General features: G+C 35.3%; 1 protein-coding gene across 1 annotated transcript in view; it reads left to right on the top strand.

Annotated features, from left to right (window-relative positions):
- Nucleotides 1-18,861, top strand: part of LOC110899599 (serine carboxypeptidase-like 13) — a 34,112-nt gene extending 15,251 nt beyond the window's left edge. The window contains exons 3-14 of the mRNA XM_022146483.2: nt 12,156-12,217; nt 12,315-12,437; nt 15,835-15,937; nt 16,037-16,071; nt 16,270-16,371; nt 16,452-16,538; nt 16,620-16,694; nt 17,635-17,706; nt 17,786-17,934; nt 18,010-18,123; nt 18,227-18,281; nt 18,573-18,861. Of these exons, the coding sequence (XP_022002175.1) occupies nt 12,156-12,217; nt 12,315-12,437; nt 15,835-15,937; nt 16,037-16,071; nt 16,270-16,371; nt 16,452-16,538; nt 16,620-16,694; nt 17,635-17,706; nt 17,786-17,934; nt 18,010-18,123; nt 18,227-18,281; nt 18,573-18,668 (1,073 nt within the window). The 3' untranslated portion in view covers nt 18,669-18,861. The remainder of the gene's footprint in view (nt 1-12,155; nt 12,218-12,314; nt 12,438-15,834; nt 15,938-16,036; nt 16,072-16,269; nt 16,372-16,451; nt 16,539-16,619; nt 16,695-17,634; nt 17,707-17,785; nt 17,935-18,009; nt 18,124-18,226; nt 18,282-18,572) is intronic.
- The last annotated feature ends 385 nt before the right edge of the window (nt 18,862-19,246 follow it).

Genomic DNA, 19,246 nt, shown 5'->3' with positions numbered 1-19,246 from the left:
AACCCTTCTCTTCGTTTGACGAACCTTCTCTTCATTTGACGAACCATGCTTTTAGACGAACCTTTAACTGTTTAGACGAACCCTCAATTGGGCTTTTGGGTTGTTCATCAATTTGGGCTTTTGGGTTCGTTCATAAATTAATTGAAATTTATAATTTTAGTGTGGCTCGGTCATTAATTTAAAATAAAAAATTAGTAAAATTTAATTTAGTGTTTAATTTCTAATTTTAAAATGAAAATTAAAAAAATTTGGGAGTGATAAAATTTCATCACTAGTGATACCACCCCCCTACATTTCTATCACTAGTGATAAAATATTGGGTGATGACATGACATGATTTGATTGAATAATGGGAGTGATAAAAACTATCACTAGTGAACCACCCCTCCTCCCCTAATAGGAGTGTTTTTTCCTTGTGGGTCCATATTAAAAATAACAATATCCCTTCTTTCTCTTTCTTATTTCTTATTCCCACCATTTTTTCCGGTGAACTGATTTTTTATTTCTTTTTGTTTTTTTTTTTTTTCGTATCTTCTCTATCATGAGGTCCAAGCTCAAGGGGTGCGATTACAAAATTTTAAGGGGGCGATCGGGATATCGGCGTAAAATAACACTGATTTTTTTTCAAGGGGTGCGCCCGCCCATCCACGGCTTAGGATGGGCCCGCCCCTGCTTTGTCTTATATGTTATGTTCTTCAAATGCAAGCTTTATTGTTACGTTCTTCAAATGCATGCTCTAGTTTTCACGATAACGATTACGTTCTTCAGATAAATATAAAAATGGTAAATTGCTAATAAAAATCAAAAGGTTGTATATAAAGAATTTTGGATATCTATGTATCATAACTATAAAGAGTAAATTACAAGTTTTGTCCTTTATGTTTACATCAAATTTCAGGCGCTGTCCTTTAAACCAAAACTTGACAGGCGGTGTCCTTTATGTTTTCAAAATCTTGCACGTTTTGTCCTTTAGGCCAAACCCAGTTAGATTTTTTTGGTTAAATCTGGTCACTCAAGGGCATTTTAGTCTTTCTACCCCATTTATTTAATATTATCTAAAAATAAAACAAAAAAAAAATTAAAATATTATTATTATTATTATTATTATTATATAGAGTAAATTACTGACCACCATCACCCCACCCTTCGTCACCATCACCACCACCCTCCACCGCCGCCACCACCACCACCGCCACCACCACCACCAGTTTACCTCGTTTATAAACAAAACCCCCAAATTAAAACATCATCCAATCTTCAACCATTGTTCATAAACAAAACCCCCAAATCACCACCATGACTTAAATCAAAAATCCCAATTCTAATAAATCAACAGACGAATGTCCAGATCTAATCAAACAGCTTGTTACAAGAATATCATCAAACACATAAAAGCCACTGTTATGACCGTGAACCGAAGTTCCCACCACCGTCTCAACCAAATCTCCACCTGCTGTCACCGTCTTCCCACCTCGACCACTGCCATTCTCCATCGTCATCATCATCTCAGTCAACATTATCATCGTCACCACGTCGCCGGAATTTCATCTCCAGTGGCTGGTTTTAGAGAGGGAAAGAGAGGGGAAATGATAAAGGGGCTAGGGTTCTATTACCTGAAGGTGTGACTGCCATTCATCCGCCTGATCACCACCATCACTGTCACATCGGATCACCACCATCACCGTCGTCGAACTAACCCACCACCACATCCACCCCTTCACCTTCATCCATCATCACGACCATCACCGTCACCGCACCTAACCCACCACCACAACCGCCCCAACACCTTCACCCACCACCAAATCACCCACCGCCGCCCCTAACCCACCACCACAACCACCCTTCACGGCCGTCATCCATTCATATTATTTTAGAGAGAAAGAGAAGAGAAGAGAAGAGAAGAGAAGAGAGAGAGACCTTCATTGTCCTCGCAACTTCAGATTGTGTTAGAGAGAGAGAGAGGAGAGAGAGAGAGAGAGGAATCGTAAGTTTAGAGAGAGAGAGAGGGACTTTCAGTTTGAGAGAGGAAGATAGATTATATTTATTTTATTTTTCATTTTATTGCAAAGTAGTCCCTAAACCACAAGTTCTTTTATATAACAGTCCCTGAAAAGGTGAAATGACAATAATACCCTCATGTGCAAGGCACATGACCAGATTTAACCAAAAAATCTAACTGGGTTTGGCCTAAAGGAGAAAACGTGCAAGATTTTGAAAACATAAAGGACACCGCCTGTCAAGTTTTGGTTTAAAGGACAACGCCTGAAATTTGATGTAAACATAAAGGACAAAACTTGTAATTTACTCAACTATAAATCTATTTATATACCCAAGCAACACCCTTGATTTCTTTCTATAACATTCTGTTATAAGTTTTATTAAAAACGAGGTTATACTTAAAATAAAGTAATTATTTGGTATCATAAAACGATATGATGATAAACTAAATCATTCTAATGGTTTGACTTTCTAAATAACATGCTTTATTTTCAAATCACGTTTGTTTTACATTATCATTTGCTCGGTTTCGTTGCAACGCGCGATATAAAAAACTAGTTTACATTAAAACTACTCCAAATGGTCCACTCCAGATTTGGCTGCTTTGCATGAGTTTTGACACATAAATATCTCAAACCTTTAATGTCACCTATAGCCTTCTACATTGAACAACTCCTTTGAGTAAACACAGCTTCATTTTATGACTTCCACAGGCACCAGAGAGCCGTTTGACAAATCGCCTGAATCACTTTCTTGTACTTCGCCTACCCTACCACATATAGATGCATATCTAAGATGTATCTAGAACACATAAATCAGTGGGTTTTACACCACTATGAAACCAACTGCCAAACTGTTTGTGCAAAACCGCACGTGATAGAAAAGTGTGTCGACTCTTATGTCTCACCATATACTGGACACAAACCACATGCGATGTTTATATTCCTTCTAATCAGCGAGCACCTTGTCAGTAGCCTATCCAGGTCCGCCCTACATGCCCGAATCCCGACTTTCTTCGGCAACTGGTTATTCCACCTGTGCACGTATTCCAGAACAGTATATCTTTATTGGTGTAGGCCCACCTTTATGCTTTTCAGAGTATAAAAACCTGACCAATCCAGCAGCCATCTCCACTGACGTGAATGCAAGTGTGTATGATTTTTTTATATATATTTTAAGTACTTTTTACTCGTTTATCAAGATTTAAATATATAACCCCCTTCCAGGCAGTTAACACTGAACGAGGAAAGAACTTTACCCAAACCACCCTCCTAACCCCTCTTTCAGGCAGTTAACGCGCTTTATATCGACCGTAAAGATACGAATGAGCGAATCAACAAAATATGAATAGGTGATAGAATAAAATTAACTCTCAATATAAAAAACTAGTTATTAAAGTCACTAATACACACCCAATTAAAAAGCTAACCAAAGTTTGGAAATCAAAAGTAATACACAAAAGATTTTGTCTTCACCAAGTGATGTAAGAGACTAGCAAAGCATGGTCATAGTTTCACAAAGGGTCTTAAGATCGATCTTGGATCCCGAGACTACTACGCACTCTAAACTCTAATGGTTGGGGTGGATGATGGTGGTAATGTGGTTGTGGAATGGAGGCAGGTGTGAGAAAAGAAGTTTGCTAATTGATGGATTGCAATTGAACCAGGCACTCCCTATTTATAGTTGGAAACAGAAGCTTTACACGGCCCTGTACCTCCTTTTTCTATGTCTTCATTTAATGAGTTGTGTTATTCGGATACTTGCATGGCCCCATGTGTCAACTACACGGCCCCGTGGCCATTATACTTGTACTATCCAAAATTTTCATATCTAAGAGTTGACCACGGCCCGTGTCTCTTATCTACTTCTGTTTGTCTTTTTCATTTTGGAATCTTGAGTGGGGCACGACCCCATGCCTTGGTGGCATGGCCCCATACTCATCTTCTGAACCGTTGTTTTTGTTCTTGGGGTGAAGCTCGAAGGGTCGGTATGAGGTATCAACTTTCCTTCTTTTGTATTTAAGTTGGTTTTTGCCGTTAATTTGTTCCTTTTGTACAGTTAAGCACTTTTAATCCTAAAAATCCAAAGTATATACAGAGAAACACATTTTTCCAACATTCGTACTAAAAAGAGTTGATTTTATACCTTATTTGATATAATTTATATGTTACATTTAGTGCATATCATCCACCCATCCTACCGACTTGACATAGTCAGCCTTTGTATTAATCCCATTAGTTGTTGCAGCTGTGCACCCTCCCCCTCATTTCCAACGGGGCTTTTCCACTACCAATTCCCACCAAACACCCGATATCAGACAACAACCTTCTTCTTCCTCTCTTAGTGCAAAAAAAGCTGGAAACTTTGGAGCCAAACTTTCATCCCCAATCCAATAATCCAACTAAAACATTACGCTTGACCCCCACCCCACGACTCCTTTTATAGATTTTTCTACCTCTATTCCCATACCTTGAACCTCCGAAACTGAAAAGCGAACTAATCATAATAATAATAAAATTGAATAAGTAGTTTTGTGATACGTACAGATTTTTAGAGAGAGATAAGAGAGAAAAACAAAGAAGAAGATTCATTCAACTCAACCATACCTAATTACTACAACTCTCCTAACTATATAACCAACTAACTAACCACTAAGTCCTACAATATACAACAATTGCATTTTGGTCCCTCTACATATTTTGACACATATCAATACTTCCCCCCTATAAAACTTTTGACCTCAAAAGTACAAAATAACAGAACCAAACCCACTAATCAAAAGTGTCGAAAACAAAAGAAAAAACTTGACCACCGCACCCCTGCTCCACTTCATGTTTTGGTGTCAAAAGATAAAAAGATATTATTGAATTGTCACCATATTGACTAAGCCATGTTCCATAGCAGCCAAATACTGTCACTATAACATGCCAAACTACATCTCCACCGCTTATGCTAAGCCTTTCCCCATCAAAGACTTTTGTCCTCAAAAGTCCACTTAGGAAACAAAGCCCCATGAACTGTTCTTTTTCACCGTGAAGCATAAAAGTGCCATTCATAAGTGAAGCTCGGTTTTTTGCTGAACCACCCGGGTACCAAAATGTTGCAAACCCCCCCCCCCCACTGAATTGCAAACAGAAATAAGCAGGCTAACCCGAGCCATGAATGCAGGCTATAAAAATTACCAATCCCTCTATCATTGTGAAACTTCCAAGCAACCCATAAACCGATTGCTCCTAATACTAATGCTGAGAACTGGAGTGTGAGATGAAGCAGCTTTTTAAAACCTTTTGTTCCTGATACAGTCTTGTATGCCAGCATTGCTTCACCATTTAGCAGTAGAAGACCAATTACCACCAAAACAGGATGATAACAACAACCCCTTATGATAACAATCAGAAACATTAGTTTTGCTTTCCATCTGTGCCATACGTACCCTTTTGCCTTCCTTTTCAAACAACAACCATCCATGAACATAATGGAAAACAACCATTTAGATTTCCATTTGTGCCACGTATACACCATTTTTTTCTTTTTTAGTACAACCTGATCCATAGCACATAATTTCAGTGAAAACCTGAATCGTCCGTCCTATCAGCATCTTTACTTTCCCATTCAAAGATATTGAATGTCAAAAACCTATGCAACTTGATGCTATTATCTGATAGCCTTCTTACTCTACTACAACATAGTTCAAGAATCTCTTTTCCAACCATGTAATTATCTCGTGCGAAGTGGCGAGAAACATTTTCCTTCCCCAAAGTAAGTTGTTCCAATTGTAACTCTTGTTGGTAAGTCCCCATCTTGATTTTATCACTCGCAGTTGATCCAAGACCAATACATATGAGTCTTCGTACATGCTTTTCTATACTTGTTTCACTCACATTTGCAATGCCATTTATGTTGTCAGTTCTTAAGCTTTTAGTTTTTGGTTCGTCTGGTACATCAGGTTCTTTCTTTTCTGATTATATCACGACCAACCAATTCCATATTGATACTTAAATTCTTGATGCCATTAGTTTCACTTCCAGCCATGTGACTATGTGGAACTTTTGTACCTTTAATATCACTTAAATTCACCCTGTTATCATCATTACCCTTCAGAAGTTTCCCCCCAAGATCTTTATTCCTGTTTACATTTGGACTATCATCCAACAAATCAATAGTTGGATCTGACTCAGCTAATTCATTAAATACCTTGTAGGCGTCAAATAGAGAAGAATTTGGATCATAAGGAAAAAAATGAATCTTTCAATTCATTCGAATCTAATTCTTGACCAATTATTTTTTGTATCTCAACCTCATACAAAACAGAATTACTTATTTCTTGAGACTTATTTTTAAACCCACTTGTTATTTTTAAAGACCCAACTTGAACCGTGGAAGTTAACAAGCCCATAGCATCATGGAATAAATTTGTAGAAAAACAATCAATGATATTTCTAAAATATTCAGACCAAGTTACCTCAGAAATTGGTTTAACTAATGTCTCGAGATAAGCAGAGTGCCACTTCATAGCATTTCCTTCCAAGTTAATAGCAGCAAATCTTACCTTGAAGTTTTATGGAGTGTTGTCAACATCAAAGAAGTGTTCACAACGACAAACCGAATCTTCCACTTCTGATCCATTGAATTTAGAAACTCTATCTTGCCCAAACAATACAATCGATCAGTTCTTGGGTCGCCATTGATTTACAATTATGATGCCGAAGTTCCACCATCCGATTTCGACTGATTATTGACCAATTTTTCAAGAATTTGCCTAATTTCATGGAAGAATTTGTTTGTTTTTTCCATGAATGCATCAAATTCCAACAGTGAAGTAGTATGAGTTGGAATCGTTTTCTCAATTTCAGCTTGGCTTCTTGTTGTAGTCATGATTGTTATTTTGTAGAGATCAAACAAAGAATATAGTCAATGGATTGGATTGATCTAACAATAATCAACCCAGGGTTTTGAAATGAACAGAGTACAAGAGTCAATTGATCAAAGAATGATCAATTAACAAGCAGGAAACGAATCACAGGAAGAAGTAGAAGAAGGAATTAGAACTCCGATGAGGATCAGTGGCTCTGATACCATTGATACGTGCAAATTTTTAGAGAGAGATTAGAAAGAGAAACAAAGAAGAAGATTCATTCAACTCAGCCATACCTAATTACTACAACTCTCCCAACTATATAACCAACTAACTAACCACTAAGCCCTACACTATACAACAATTACATTTTGGTCCCTCTACATATTTTGACACATACCATTTTGAAAAACATAAAACCATATATGCTTAAAGTCAACAATAAAAAACGCCAAAAACATATAAAGAGATTTTAAAATTTTGATGAAAATAAAACTATATACAACTTATGTGCACTTAATAAAAAAACTTGGGGAAGTTCGCTGTTAAATCAAAGATTGGAGAGAAAAAATGATAAAGAAAGAAGGTGAGGTCTGTAGTCTTGCTTTAGAAGAAGTGGAAGCGTTAGAATAGACTTTAGAATTGAGGGACTTGACAGAGGAAGAGGAATGGGTGCTTGCGGAAAATAAAAAGGTTCTCGCGAATATGGAATATGCTAAGAATATGGATTTGAAACAAAGATCTCGCATTAGATGGGCTAAGGAGGGAGACGAAAACTCGAAGTTTTTTCACCCTCAGATTAATCGGAGAAAGGCCTGCAATGTTATACATGGGATTAGTGTTGGTGGGTCTTGGGTCTCTAAGCCCTCTTTGGTAAAGAAGGAGGTTTTCCCTTTCTTTAAATCTAGATTTGAGGATGATTGTTTGGACCGGCCGTGTATTGAATGCCCTAATTTAAAGAGGATTTCTAGCTTGGATTCGTTATGGTTGGAGTCCGCTTTTTCAAGGGAGGAAATTAAGAGTGCGGTGTTTAAATGTGGTGACGATCGAGCCCCTGGTCCGGACGGGTTCAACTTTCGTTTTTTAAACGTTTATGGGATTTATTTGAGGAGAATTTCGTGAGTCTCTTGGCGGAATTTCACGATACAGGTCTTATTAATGTGGGTTGTGGCTCCTCTTTTATCACTTTGGTCCCGAAAAAGAAGGACCCTATGAGTCTTGGTGATTAGAGGCCTATTAGTCTTGTTGGTGCGATTAACAAAGTGGTGTGGAAGGTTTTAGCCAATAGGCTTACAAAAGTTATCGGTTCGGTTATCTCGGATTCTCAGTCGGCTTTCTTGGGCGGCAGATATATCCTTGATGGGCCTCTCATTATTAATGAGGTTTGTTTGTGGCTTAAAAAGAGTAAAAGGAGGGCGCTTCTATTTAAAATTGACTTCGAGAAGGCCTACGATAATAGTAGTTGGAGGTTCGTGATTGATATTCTTCGTCAAATGGGGTTCGGGTCCAAGTGGTGTAAGTGGATTTGGGGTATTCTCTCCTCGGCTAGGGCCTCAGTTTTGGTTAATGGCTCTCCTACATTCGAGTTTAAGTGTAGTAAGGGGATGCGGCAAGGGGATCCTATTTCCCCATTCTTGTTCATTGTTGTTATGGAAGCGTTATCGTGTATGATCCATAAGGCTGTTGAGGTGGGAGTCTTCTCTGGGATCCATCTCCCAAATGATGGGCCTTTGTTATCTCATTTTTTCTTCGCTGATGATGCTCTTCTGGTCGGGGAATGGAGTGAAGAGAATTTTTAAACATCATTAGATTGTTGAGATGCTTCTACATTTGTTCGGGCCTTAAGATCAACTTAGACAAATCCGGTATTTTTGGGGTTGGAGTATCTCTAACGGAAGTGGGTGTGATGGCTGGATTGTTGATTGTAAGGCAGATTCGCTTCCGTTTAAATATCTTGGGCTTAAGGTGGGGGCAAACATGAATCGCATAAACAATTGGAGACCACTTTTTGATATTTTCGAGTCTAGATTAGCTCTTTGGAAATCGGCTTTATTGTCCTTTGGAGGTAGAATCACTCTCAATCGTTCTGTCCTTGAGAGCCTTCCACCGTACTATTTTTCGTTGTATAAGGCTCCGGTGCAGGTTATTGCGGGTTTGCAAAGGCTTATTAAGAAATTTATGTGGGGTGGTTCGAGCGATGTCAGAAAAACTCATTGGGTGGCTTGGGATAGATTGACGTTATCTAAGAAAAACGGAGGGGTTGGGATTAGTAAAGCTTAAATATATTAACATTGCTTTGTTGAGTAAGTGGGGATGGAGGTATAAATATGAAAAAAAAACAATATGTGGGTCAAGGTAGTGGATGTTATCCACTTGAAACTTGAATGAGCTAAATTGGTCCTTCAATTCCTGTGAAGAAGTCGTGTGGTGGCGTTTGGAGTGGCATTGTCTCGGTCATTTCTAAACCCATTGTTGGCAACGTTGTGCTTCAAGATTTTTATAAAGGGATTGTGGGCAACGGAGATCGGATTTTATTTTGGTTGGACCCGTGGTTGAAGGATAAGCCCCTAAAAGATCTTTATCCGAACCTTTTCGCGCTGGAAGTGGTGAAATCTTGCTCCGTTCGTGACCGAGTGGCGGGTGATTGGTTGTGGAGGCACGATTTGGAGATTGGAGAGGAGTCGGCTGAGTTTTCCTCCCTTTTATCGGCTATCTCTGCTGTGTTTCTTCGGTCTAGTGAAGACGGGTGGAGGTGGTTAGGCGATTCGACAGGTTTTTTCGCTGTCAAGTCGGTTAAAAGTAAATTGGCGGAAGCTTCAGCGGTTCCGGTCAATTTCGTCCTCAGCTGGAATAAGTGGGTCCCAAGCAAGTGCAATTTGTTTGTTTGGAAAGCGGAGATGAACCGGATTCCCACGGCGGATGCTTTGAGTAAAAAGGGGATTTTGGTGGGTGAAGGGCCCTGCCCTCTTTGTAAGACGGAAGCCGAGTCGGTCGACCACATTTTTACTTCGTGTTATGTTGCGGTCATCCTTTGGCAGAAGGTTAGTCGGTGGTGTCGTATTCCTCCAATCTATGCTTTTTCTTTTAGAGACCTGTTGGAGATTCACAAGTAGATCCATTTGAATATGGCCGTGAAGACGATTGTTCAAGTTATTATCTATTCGGCGTTATGGTGCTTGTGGATGGCTCAGAATAAGGAGATTTTCTCGGGTGTTGAGGTCAAAGTGGAGAGTATTTTTTGTGATTTAAAGTCTCTTGGTTTCCTTTGGTTCAAGTATAGACTAGAAACAACCACATCTCGTGACTGGAGTGGTGTAACTTTACTTTTATGTAGTTCCTTCTCTGTTTTGTTTGATGTTCCCGGCTCGGTTTTCGAGTTCAGGTGTAGTTTTAATGAAGTTTTCCTTTCAAAAAAATATACAACTTAAAAGTTGAAACTAAACCCCCCATGCAAATCCCTTTCAACTTAAAGAAATACGAAAGAAAATAATAATGTGTAGTTCGTTTAAGAGTAAAAGGAACAAAAAACAATTTCTTTCCTCAACTGTTTTGACTCGACAATTTCACTCAATTAACAAAGGGAACATGAAAACCAAGTTCAATATCTTGAAAATAATCACACAATAAACGAGACTAGTAAAATAATGATAGAAACTAAGTAGAATAGTGCTACAAACTGAATAAGAATAATACTAACTAGTTATACCATAACTTTGAACATTGTATTATGCAAAATATACCTTTGTTGGAAGAATCATAAGAGGATTTATGAAGTGATGTCCAAAGAGAAGAAATACAAAGAGGTTTTATGCCTTGAAAGTGATTTTGACCATACTAAAACATAAAGAAAAGCATGCTATAACTTTAGATATCTTTAAGCAAGCTTCATATTCATGTTCTATACCAGTCTTCAAGCTTCTACACTCATCTCTTCCACTTGAGGATGAGCATCCTACAATACAACAAAAGATTAAAGACTATTATATAGCATTTATTATTGTTCGAATAATAATAGGTAGTTACTTATTTCAAAAAACAACTAGCATTCTCTTACCATGTTCTCTTTGGTTTATTCTATCACCCCATCCTTAGAAGAGGTGCCTAATTGAGCTAAAAAAAAACATAGGTAGCATCTGATCACACCAACTGCGATAATCGCAAAACATACCATTTCACCCTAACTATGTCTTTTGAACAATACACATACATGTTGCATCATTGGAAAAGGTTGTTGCTGGTTTTGTGGTTGAGAACTTTAATATTAAATGGCTTAATTGTAATATATACTTAAATAACAAAATGTACCATCTGCATGAGTAAGACTAGTAATGCCTCCAACAGCTTCTTTAACTATGCGAGGAACCGAATGAGAATTAACATGATAACCTTTAATGGCTAACTCCTAAAGATGCAGGAATTGCCTGAGAAAGTAGATTCGTGTCTTTGTAAAACATCACCCATCTCAAACCAACATCTTTCCTGAATAAGATAATTGTACATGATAAAACACTTATGAGAGAGATAAGTTTTTGTATATACAAAACCCGGTCTAATAAGAAAGCTACAATTCTCGATAGCTAGTGTTCGTCTCACATCCATAAACACCTCTATGCGACATAACGTCCAACATGTCGATCGCATCAGTCACCTTGCATCATACTCACAATAATCCATTCACTAATTTTATAATTACCATAGAAACACAAATCACTAAAATAAAATGACATCGATACACACAGTTTTCCAGATACCTATGTTGGATAATTCAGCAACAAACCTAGCCCCAAATGGCTTATCAGGTACTAGCAACACCCCCACCTGGTTTTACTTTACTGAGTGCTTTAGAACCCGACCCAGACCAATGTAACGCACTTGTCTTGTTTTTTCCACTGCAACGTAAAACACCAAACAATCTAACATTCATAGACATCAGATTGAAAGAAGACATTCTTGAAAAAAAAAAAGTGTAACCGATTCACTGAAATCAAAGATGGGTACCAGCAGTTTGGGTTGAAATTAGAACGAAGAAGGTGATTAGGGGCAAATCTTTATACGGATCCAAACTAAATAAGAAACCATTAAACATATGAATCGAACCGAAGAAACAAAAAAAATCTACGGCTTACCTCAAATCTAGAAGGAAACAAAGCAGATGATAAAACTCACCAAAATATCCATATCTCTAACTCTCGATCTCTTCTATGATATAATAGATGAAATGTAATTTGTATCCCTATAAACTAAACAATATATTGGTTTTTTCTTAAATAATCTATATGGCTAATACATTGCTTTCGTGTAGGTCCACTTAACATAAATGCGGACGGTCTAACATTAGCATTGAATCCAGGCTCATGGACACAGGTTCACATGTTCAATTTGTTTTACATCAGACCAATTCTTAAGATAGCGTGTTTATGTATTTAATTCTTTTTGTGAATGGTTTCTTGAAATTTTATAGATGGCTAATATGATATACATGGATATGCCCGTTGGTTCTGGCTTTTCCTACGCAGTAACCGAAGAAGGGTGGATTAGCAGCGATACCATTTTTGCCACCCAAGCTCATGACTTTATTAAAAAGGTTAACGTAATGTTACAATTATTCAGTATATATATACAGAAAGGATGATAAGGAATCCCTTATAATTTAAAAAAAAAAAACTCAAGAAACTCCACTATCCATATAGAAATCCTATGGTTGAACCACATGTTACAACCTTTTTCAAAATTCTGACATGTAACATCTTTTGTTAAGAGAGAGAAAGGGTACATGTTTCACCTTTTTCATCTGTTGCGTACTTGTAATATCACATGTTACACTTTTTTTGGTTTTCAACAACAGATTTTTGCAGAGTTTACGAAGTGTAACATTATCGCACTTAGTTTTTACGAGTTTTCATTGTGTAGTGCATGTAAAAATTATGTTACATATTTTATAGAAAACTTTTAGTGTAACAGACAAAACCTCAAAACCTACACTTTTTTGTGTCAGACAGAAAAGTGAAAAAACAAAAGCTGTTACGTGTACTTTTTGTCAGTATATTACATAGTCAGAAAAAACTGCTTTATGTAACATCCAATCTCAACCATATATTTTTTTTTGATGAATGGTGGAGATTGAGTTTTCAAAGTTTTCTTAACTCAATAGAGTTTTCTAGATATGCTTTCCGTGTGTGTGTGTGTGTATAGGGTTAGGGTAAAATAAAAAGTCCTACAAGTTGTGAGAATTTAGAGAAGTCGGTCTTACAAAAGGTTTTTTTTTTTCATTTTATTCACCAAAAATCCTTAAAAAACACTTGCAGGTGGTGTAAATACTGCTATTGTCAGCAGGTTTTTACAACGGGGTAAAAAGACCGAAAACGTCACTTTGAATGTTTATTAAAGTTGTATATGTAACATTCTAATCTACATGTGTGCATAAAAATGGGGGCAAAAATCGCACGGGAAGTCGGAGTTCTCTAAGTTCTCACAACTCAAAGAAGTTTTCTCTTGATTTTGATGGTGTATATATATGTGTGTGTGGGTTGAGTTATAGTACAAAGTGTGTGTGTGTGTGTGGGGGGGGGGGTTGAGTTATAGTACAAAGTGTTTAAAAATAGGAAGGGTGATAAAGCCACCATAGACTGACAAGTCTCAAATGAGGAATCAAGTGTGAAGGATAATTTTGTCCAAGAGAATAAAAGAATATGTATATGCAAGTCACATGATATTTCCACGTATTATATGCCATTTGTTTTAAAAAAAATTATATCATAAAATGGAGCGTATTTTTATATTTAATATAAGTACCCTATTGTCACAGTTTAAAAAAAGTAAAATCCTAGTTGCATATTACACAATGGACATAACGTAAAACACAATGAGTATCAAACTAAAAACACAAAGGAAAGTAAACTAAAAACACAATCGATGACAACATATAAAAGAAACAATGGACAACATACTAAAATACAATGAGTATCAAACTAAAAACACAATAGAAAGTAGACTAAAAACACAATTAATAACAACAACAAATAAAAGACAGTTCACCAAAAAACACAATAAATAACAGACTAAAACACAATAGACAACAGACTAAAATACAATGAACAATAGATTAAAAGACAATGGACACCAAAATAAAAACACAATGCCCAACATATTAAAACACAATGGATAGTAGACTATACACAATGACCAGAACCTAGAACACATGTATAGAAAACTCACCCAATTGAAAAACACAATAATTAGAACCAATAACACAATGTAAAGAAAATCCAAATATAACACCATCTTCATTGTGTCATAAATTTTGTTATCGGTTCTAATAAAAACGCAGTGATCAGAACCCAAATTAACATTGTGTTATAAGTTTTGATAATAACACAATGTATAGAAATCCTAGTAAAATGTAATAACCAAAACGCAGATGAAAGACACAATGACCTAAACCTTTAATACAATGCCAAGATAACCCAGTAAAATGAAATTTTTATTTGTTTTTATATAGCAATATCATACTTATATTACAGATAAAAAAACACTTGTTATTATAGTGTTTTTTTTCTAAATGCCGTATGAAAAAGTTAATAACGCTTTAAATTTGATTGGGAGAATCGACATGTGTCTTGCATGTGGACAAAGAAAATCAATAAATGTTGGTTTCCTTTTATACCCTTCCACTATTTTCTTTTCTCTAAAACTAATCTCAACCATCCAAATCTAAGATCAATGGACTAAAATCTTTCTTAACCTTCTTATTTATTTTGCCCCCTCTATTTGATGCTAATATATATATATATAGGGTTAGGTTAACGTACAAGAGCCCTTATCCTACATTACGTACGTGATCATCTCAGCCGTCAGATCTTCATCCCACATTGAATTCGCATGTTGGTTTTTTGTAACAATTTCGCATGTTGGTTTTTTAACATGCGATTTCATCAAAATTACCACATGCAAAATTGTTACAAAATACCAACATGCGATTTCATCAAAATTATTAAATGCGATTTCATCCATGCTATTTTATAACATGCGATTTCACTGTATCGTACGTATTATACGTTAAGGGATATTGTATTTTACACTTTCACTATATATATATATATATATATATATTTATAGGTAGATGATTCTTTACATTAATCCAGAAGTATGAGAAGTGTATTATAACACTATATAACACCATATAACACCATATAACATTATGTAACACTATATAACACTATATAACAAATATAACACTATAGTTTGTCTGATAGCATGTCTATGATAGATGTATAGTGTTATATATTGTTATATAGTGTCATATAGTGTTACATAGTGTTATATGGTGTTATATGGTGTTACATAGTGTTATATGGTGTTTATATGGAGTCATATAGTGTCATATATAGTGTTATAATACACTTCTCACACTTCTGAATTAATGTACACTATCCCTACCCTTTATATATATATATATATATATATATATATATATATATATATATATATATATATATATATATATATATATATAAAGGGTGAGAGGAAACTAAGCAAATGTTAGTATGGCTCTTTAAAGTAATAGAATAGACAAAGATGTTCTTGATACGATGGTGTTCCAAATTCTAAGTAAGCATATGATAGTCGTTTGGTAAAATTATTAGTATTTGTACGTACGCCAATCGATAGAAGTAGTATAATCTTGTTTCGACTTTATTAGACTTATTTTTACCAATTAACAAGTATTATACATGGACTTTGGATAAATATATACTACTTAATGTCCCCTATATACTTAGGTGTATAATAAATGTATACGAGCGTAGAGAGGAATGATAATTGCAGTAAAAAATGAGGGGCTTAGTAGCCATTCGACAATGTTTAACTTGTATAACTTTTTTTATTTGATGTTTACATAAGTATCCTATTGGATCGAAGAAAACACTTATATCAAGATGGTTTTTAGTGAGCTTATATTTTCCTTTTTAACATCTAATCAACAGTTTTTGAGCGAACATCCCAAGTTTTCGCACAATCCATTGTATATTTCAGGAACTTCTTACGTTGGCATTATTGTTCCCAAAGTCACTCTAGAATTATATGAAGGTAATTCTCATAATATCTATATATATATATATATAATCTTCTTTTATTTAATGCATGGTGGATGGCGTTCTTATCTTTGAAACATGATCACATTTATAGGTAATGAAGATGGAGATCAAATATTCAACATTCAAGTAACTCTCTGAACTTTCTAAACTTTAATATAATATTTCCTAGACTTCAATATTTGTATATATAGTGTAAAAATTTTATGATTAATTTCATATATTGTAACCCTTAGACTTTTTATAAAGTATAATGACAATTATTTAAGTTATACATCAGATGATGATGGAAAATTGTAATTCTTGTATTTGTTCTTAAACATGCAGGGTTACATTCTTTGCAATCCTCTAACCAATAAGTTCATGGATTTCAATTCTAGACTTGAATATGCTTATCGTATGGCTCTCATATCAAATGATATCCACAAGGTGATCTTACTACTGAATTGGTAATATTAAAAAGGCTAAATCTAGATAATTGACGCCTCTCTATGCTAACTAATTTGTAGTCCGCCATAGACAATTGTCATGGTAACTATGTAGACATCAATTCAGCCAACTCAGCATGCGCAAATAGTCTTCAACGTTATGAAGAGGTAAGAATTATGAACACAAGTATCACAACATATGAACTTGGTGAACTTGATATAATTCATGCTCAAAATTTCAACTTGCAGTGTACAAGCCATATTCAAACCAATAACATTCTAGATCCATTTTGTGATGAAAATGATCCAACATTAGATTGTGATGTAATCTCTCTCTCTCTCTCTCCCTCTCTCTCTCTCTCTCTCTCATTTTCTTCATTTTCCTTTCTTCTTTATGTGTCTGATTAGAAAACCTTGACAATCTTATCAACTGCTCCTTGATGAGTTTATAAACATATGCAAAATAGCTAGTAGGAAGAAAAGTGTGTAGCATCTGTCATCTTACACCAACCAATATTGATAGCTTTGCACACTAGGAGCTCAAGGATTTGTTTAATTTGGTTGTCACACGAGGTCACCTATTCATGGATTGCTTCCACTTAAGCACGCGTACTTGTATACATCTCCTCTCATCCCCAACAGATGCATCCAAAATGCATTGGTCGGGTCACAAATTCACCCATGATATCACATTTATCTAACAGTTAAAAAGGATAAAAGCTAGTTATCCTTGAAGGATCTAATCTTAATATTTATATGTTCAAAGGGTTATATAGGGGAAGTAAAAAGTGGAAGGATGGTGAATTATAAATATAACCGAATTATCGGGAATTAATTTAGAGACTTTATAATTTGAAATAATTGTTTTGTTTAATTGGGTTTGAGTTAGATTAGAAGTATTAGAGTACTTGGATTGTGTTTCCATGCTATTGTTTAGTATAAATATGGTTATATGCTTAGGGTTTAATTTGTGGTTTTGATAATGAAATCGCATATAACATGAAGTGTGAGTGCAGTATTTATGTATTGTGAATTTATGTAGCTATGTGGATTTTTGTAGATGAAAAATGTTGTTGCTCATAAAATTCATTTTTTTATGATCACAAGGCCTATGTTTGGATTTTGGTACATGACACTCACATATACTGGATTGCTTACTTTTATAAATAATTATTAGTTTCCAAAGTTTTTGATTATGCTTATCCAAACTTCTTAGAAGTGTGGAAGTCTTATGAAACTAAACCATTAAATTTGATCCATATAGACTGATGAAGTTAAGGCCATAAACAAATGGGCAAACATAGAAGTTGTACAACAAGCTCTAAAAGTTCATGAAGTAAGTAATCAAGTTAAACTATTGTTTATATACCTGAACTAGAACTGTCAATGTATCTCAATCCACAATCTTTTTTTAGGGAATGATTGGAAGATGGGTAATGATCAACCAAACCTTGCGTTACATTCAAGGAAAGAATGACACATCTTGTTATTCTTATGATATATTTAGTAGTTTTTCCTATCATAAGAAACTTTCTAGTAAAAGATGTAGAGCTTTGATCTTCAGGTAATGTTACAATATCTTCAATCTCAAACTCTAATAGAATGTGCATGCACATGAAGTGTTTTTATTTATTTATAGCGGTGATCATGATATGACATTTCCATACGTTGGCGTTGAGCAATGGATAGCTTCTCTCAATCTCCAAGTAGAAGCACCGTGGAAACCTTTCTATGTTGATGATCAAGTCGGGGGGTAAGTACAAGTCTTAAACTAGAACTTGTTTATGTTAACATTCTAAGCCATTATTCTTCCTACAGTTTAATAGTTAATATTATATTTTTATTATGTTGTGCAGATATGAAATGAAATATGCACAAAACAATTATTCATTGACATTTGCTACGGTTAAGGTGATAAATAATTATCTTTATGTTTAAACTAGTAAATTCAGTTATATTAGCTTAATTCAGGATTATACAACAATATACCCTATGAGAGAGTGGAATCACATTATCTATCAATACTTCAAAAATTGTACATGTTTCTTGGAGCACCAATTTTAACACCTAAATACCACTTAACCTTGCACTTACAAGGATTTTAACACACGCCACTTTTATGGGACAAACACCATACCACTAGACCACTATAATATACTAATATTGTCCACAAAGCATGCGTTAATGAAGTTCATGTCATAGGGAGGAGGGCATTCACTTCTGTTAGGCAATCAGAGAGAATCTTTAGTAGTGGCACAACGGTGGTTTTCTTCACAAACTTATTTAAGCGATTCGTAGATGAGATAGTGTGGAGTATCATGTGACGCATCACCAAGCTGTTGTTTCTCTATGGAAGATGTTTAGATCTGCATTATTTGGGTGGTTGACAATTTTATATATGAGTAAATTACAAAAAAATGTCCTTTGTATTTAAAATTTAAAATTGATGGCTTTTGTACTTAATGTTTCCAATCTTGCATCTTACAACCTTTGACCCTAATCTAGTTAACTTTTCTCATTAAATCAGATTACGTAAAGGTAGTTTAGTCTTTTTACCCATTTATTTAAAAATATATTAATAAATAAACAAATAGAAATTAGTTAAAAAAACTTAATATGTATATATAGATATTACATTAATAAAAAAGCATTTTTTCTCTCTTTCTCAATATGGGAATGCCTCAAATCAAATGAACCCCATCTTTCAAGCAAACAATCAAAGGGGCCAACAATATCAAGGTGGTTACAAAAGAAATTCTTACAATCAAGGTGGTAACCAAAATTAAAATAACCAGGAAGGTAATTTCTTAAGATACTACAATCAACGAAATGGGTCATCGGCTGGACAAGGTGGTGAAGATGACTTGGTAAATGCA

This window comes from Helianthus annuus, chromosome 13, assembly GCF_002127325.2.
Source record: "Helianthus annuus cultivar XRQ/B chromosome 13, HanXRQr2.0-SUNRISE, whole genome shotgun sequence".
Classification (NCBI taxonomy): domain Eukaryota; kingdom Viridiplantae; phylum Streptophyta; class Magnoliopsida; order Asterales; family Asteraceae; genus Helianthus; species Helianthus annuus.
Note: the sequence above shows the minus strand (reverse complement) of the source record. Positions and strands in the feature narration are given on the sequence as shown.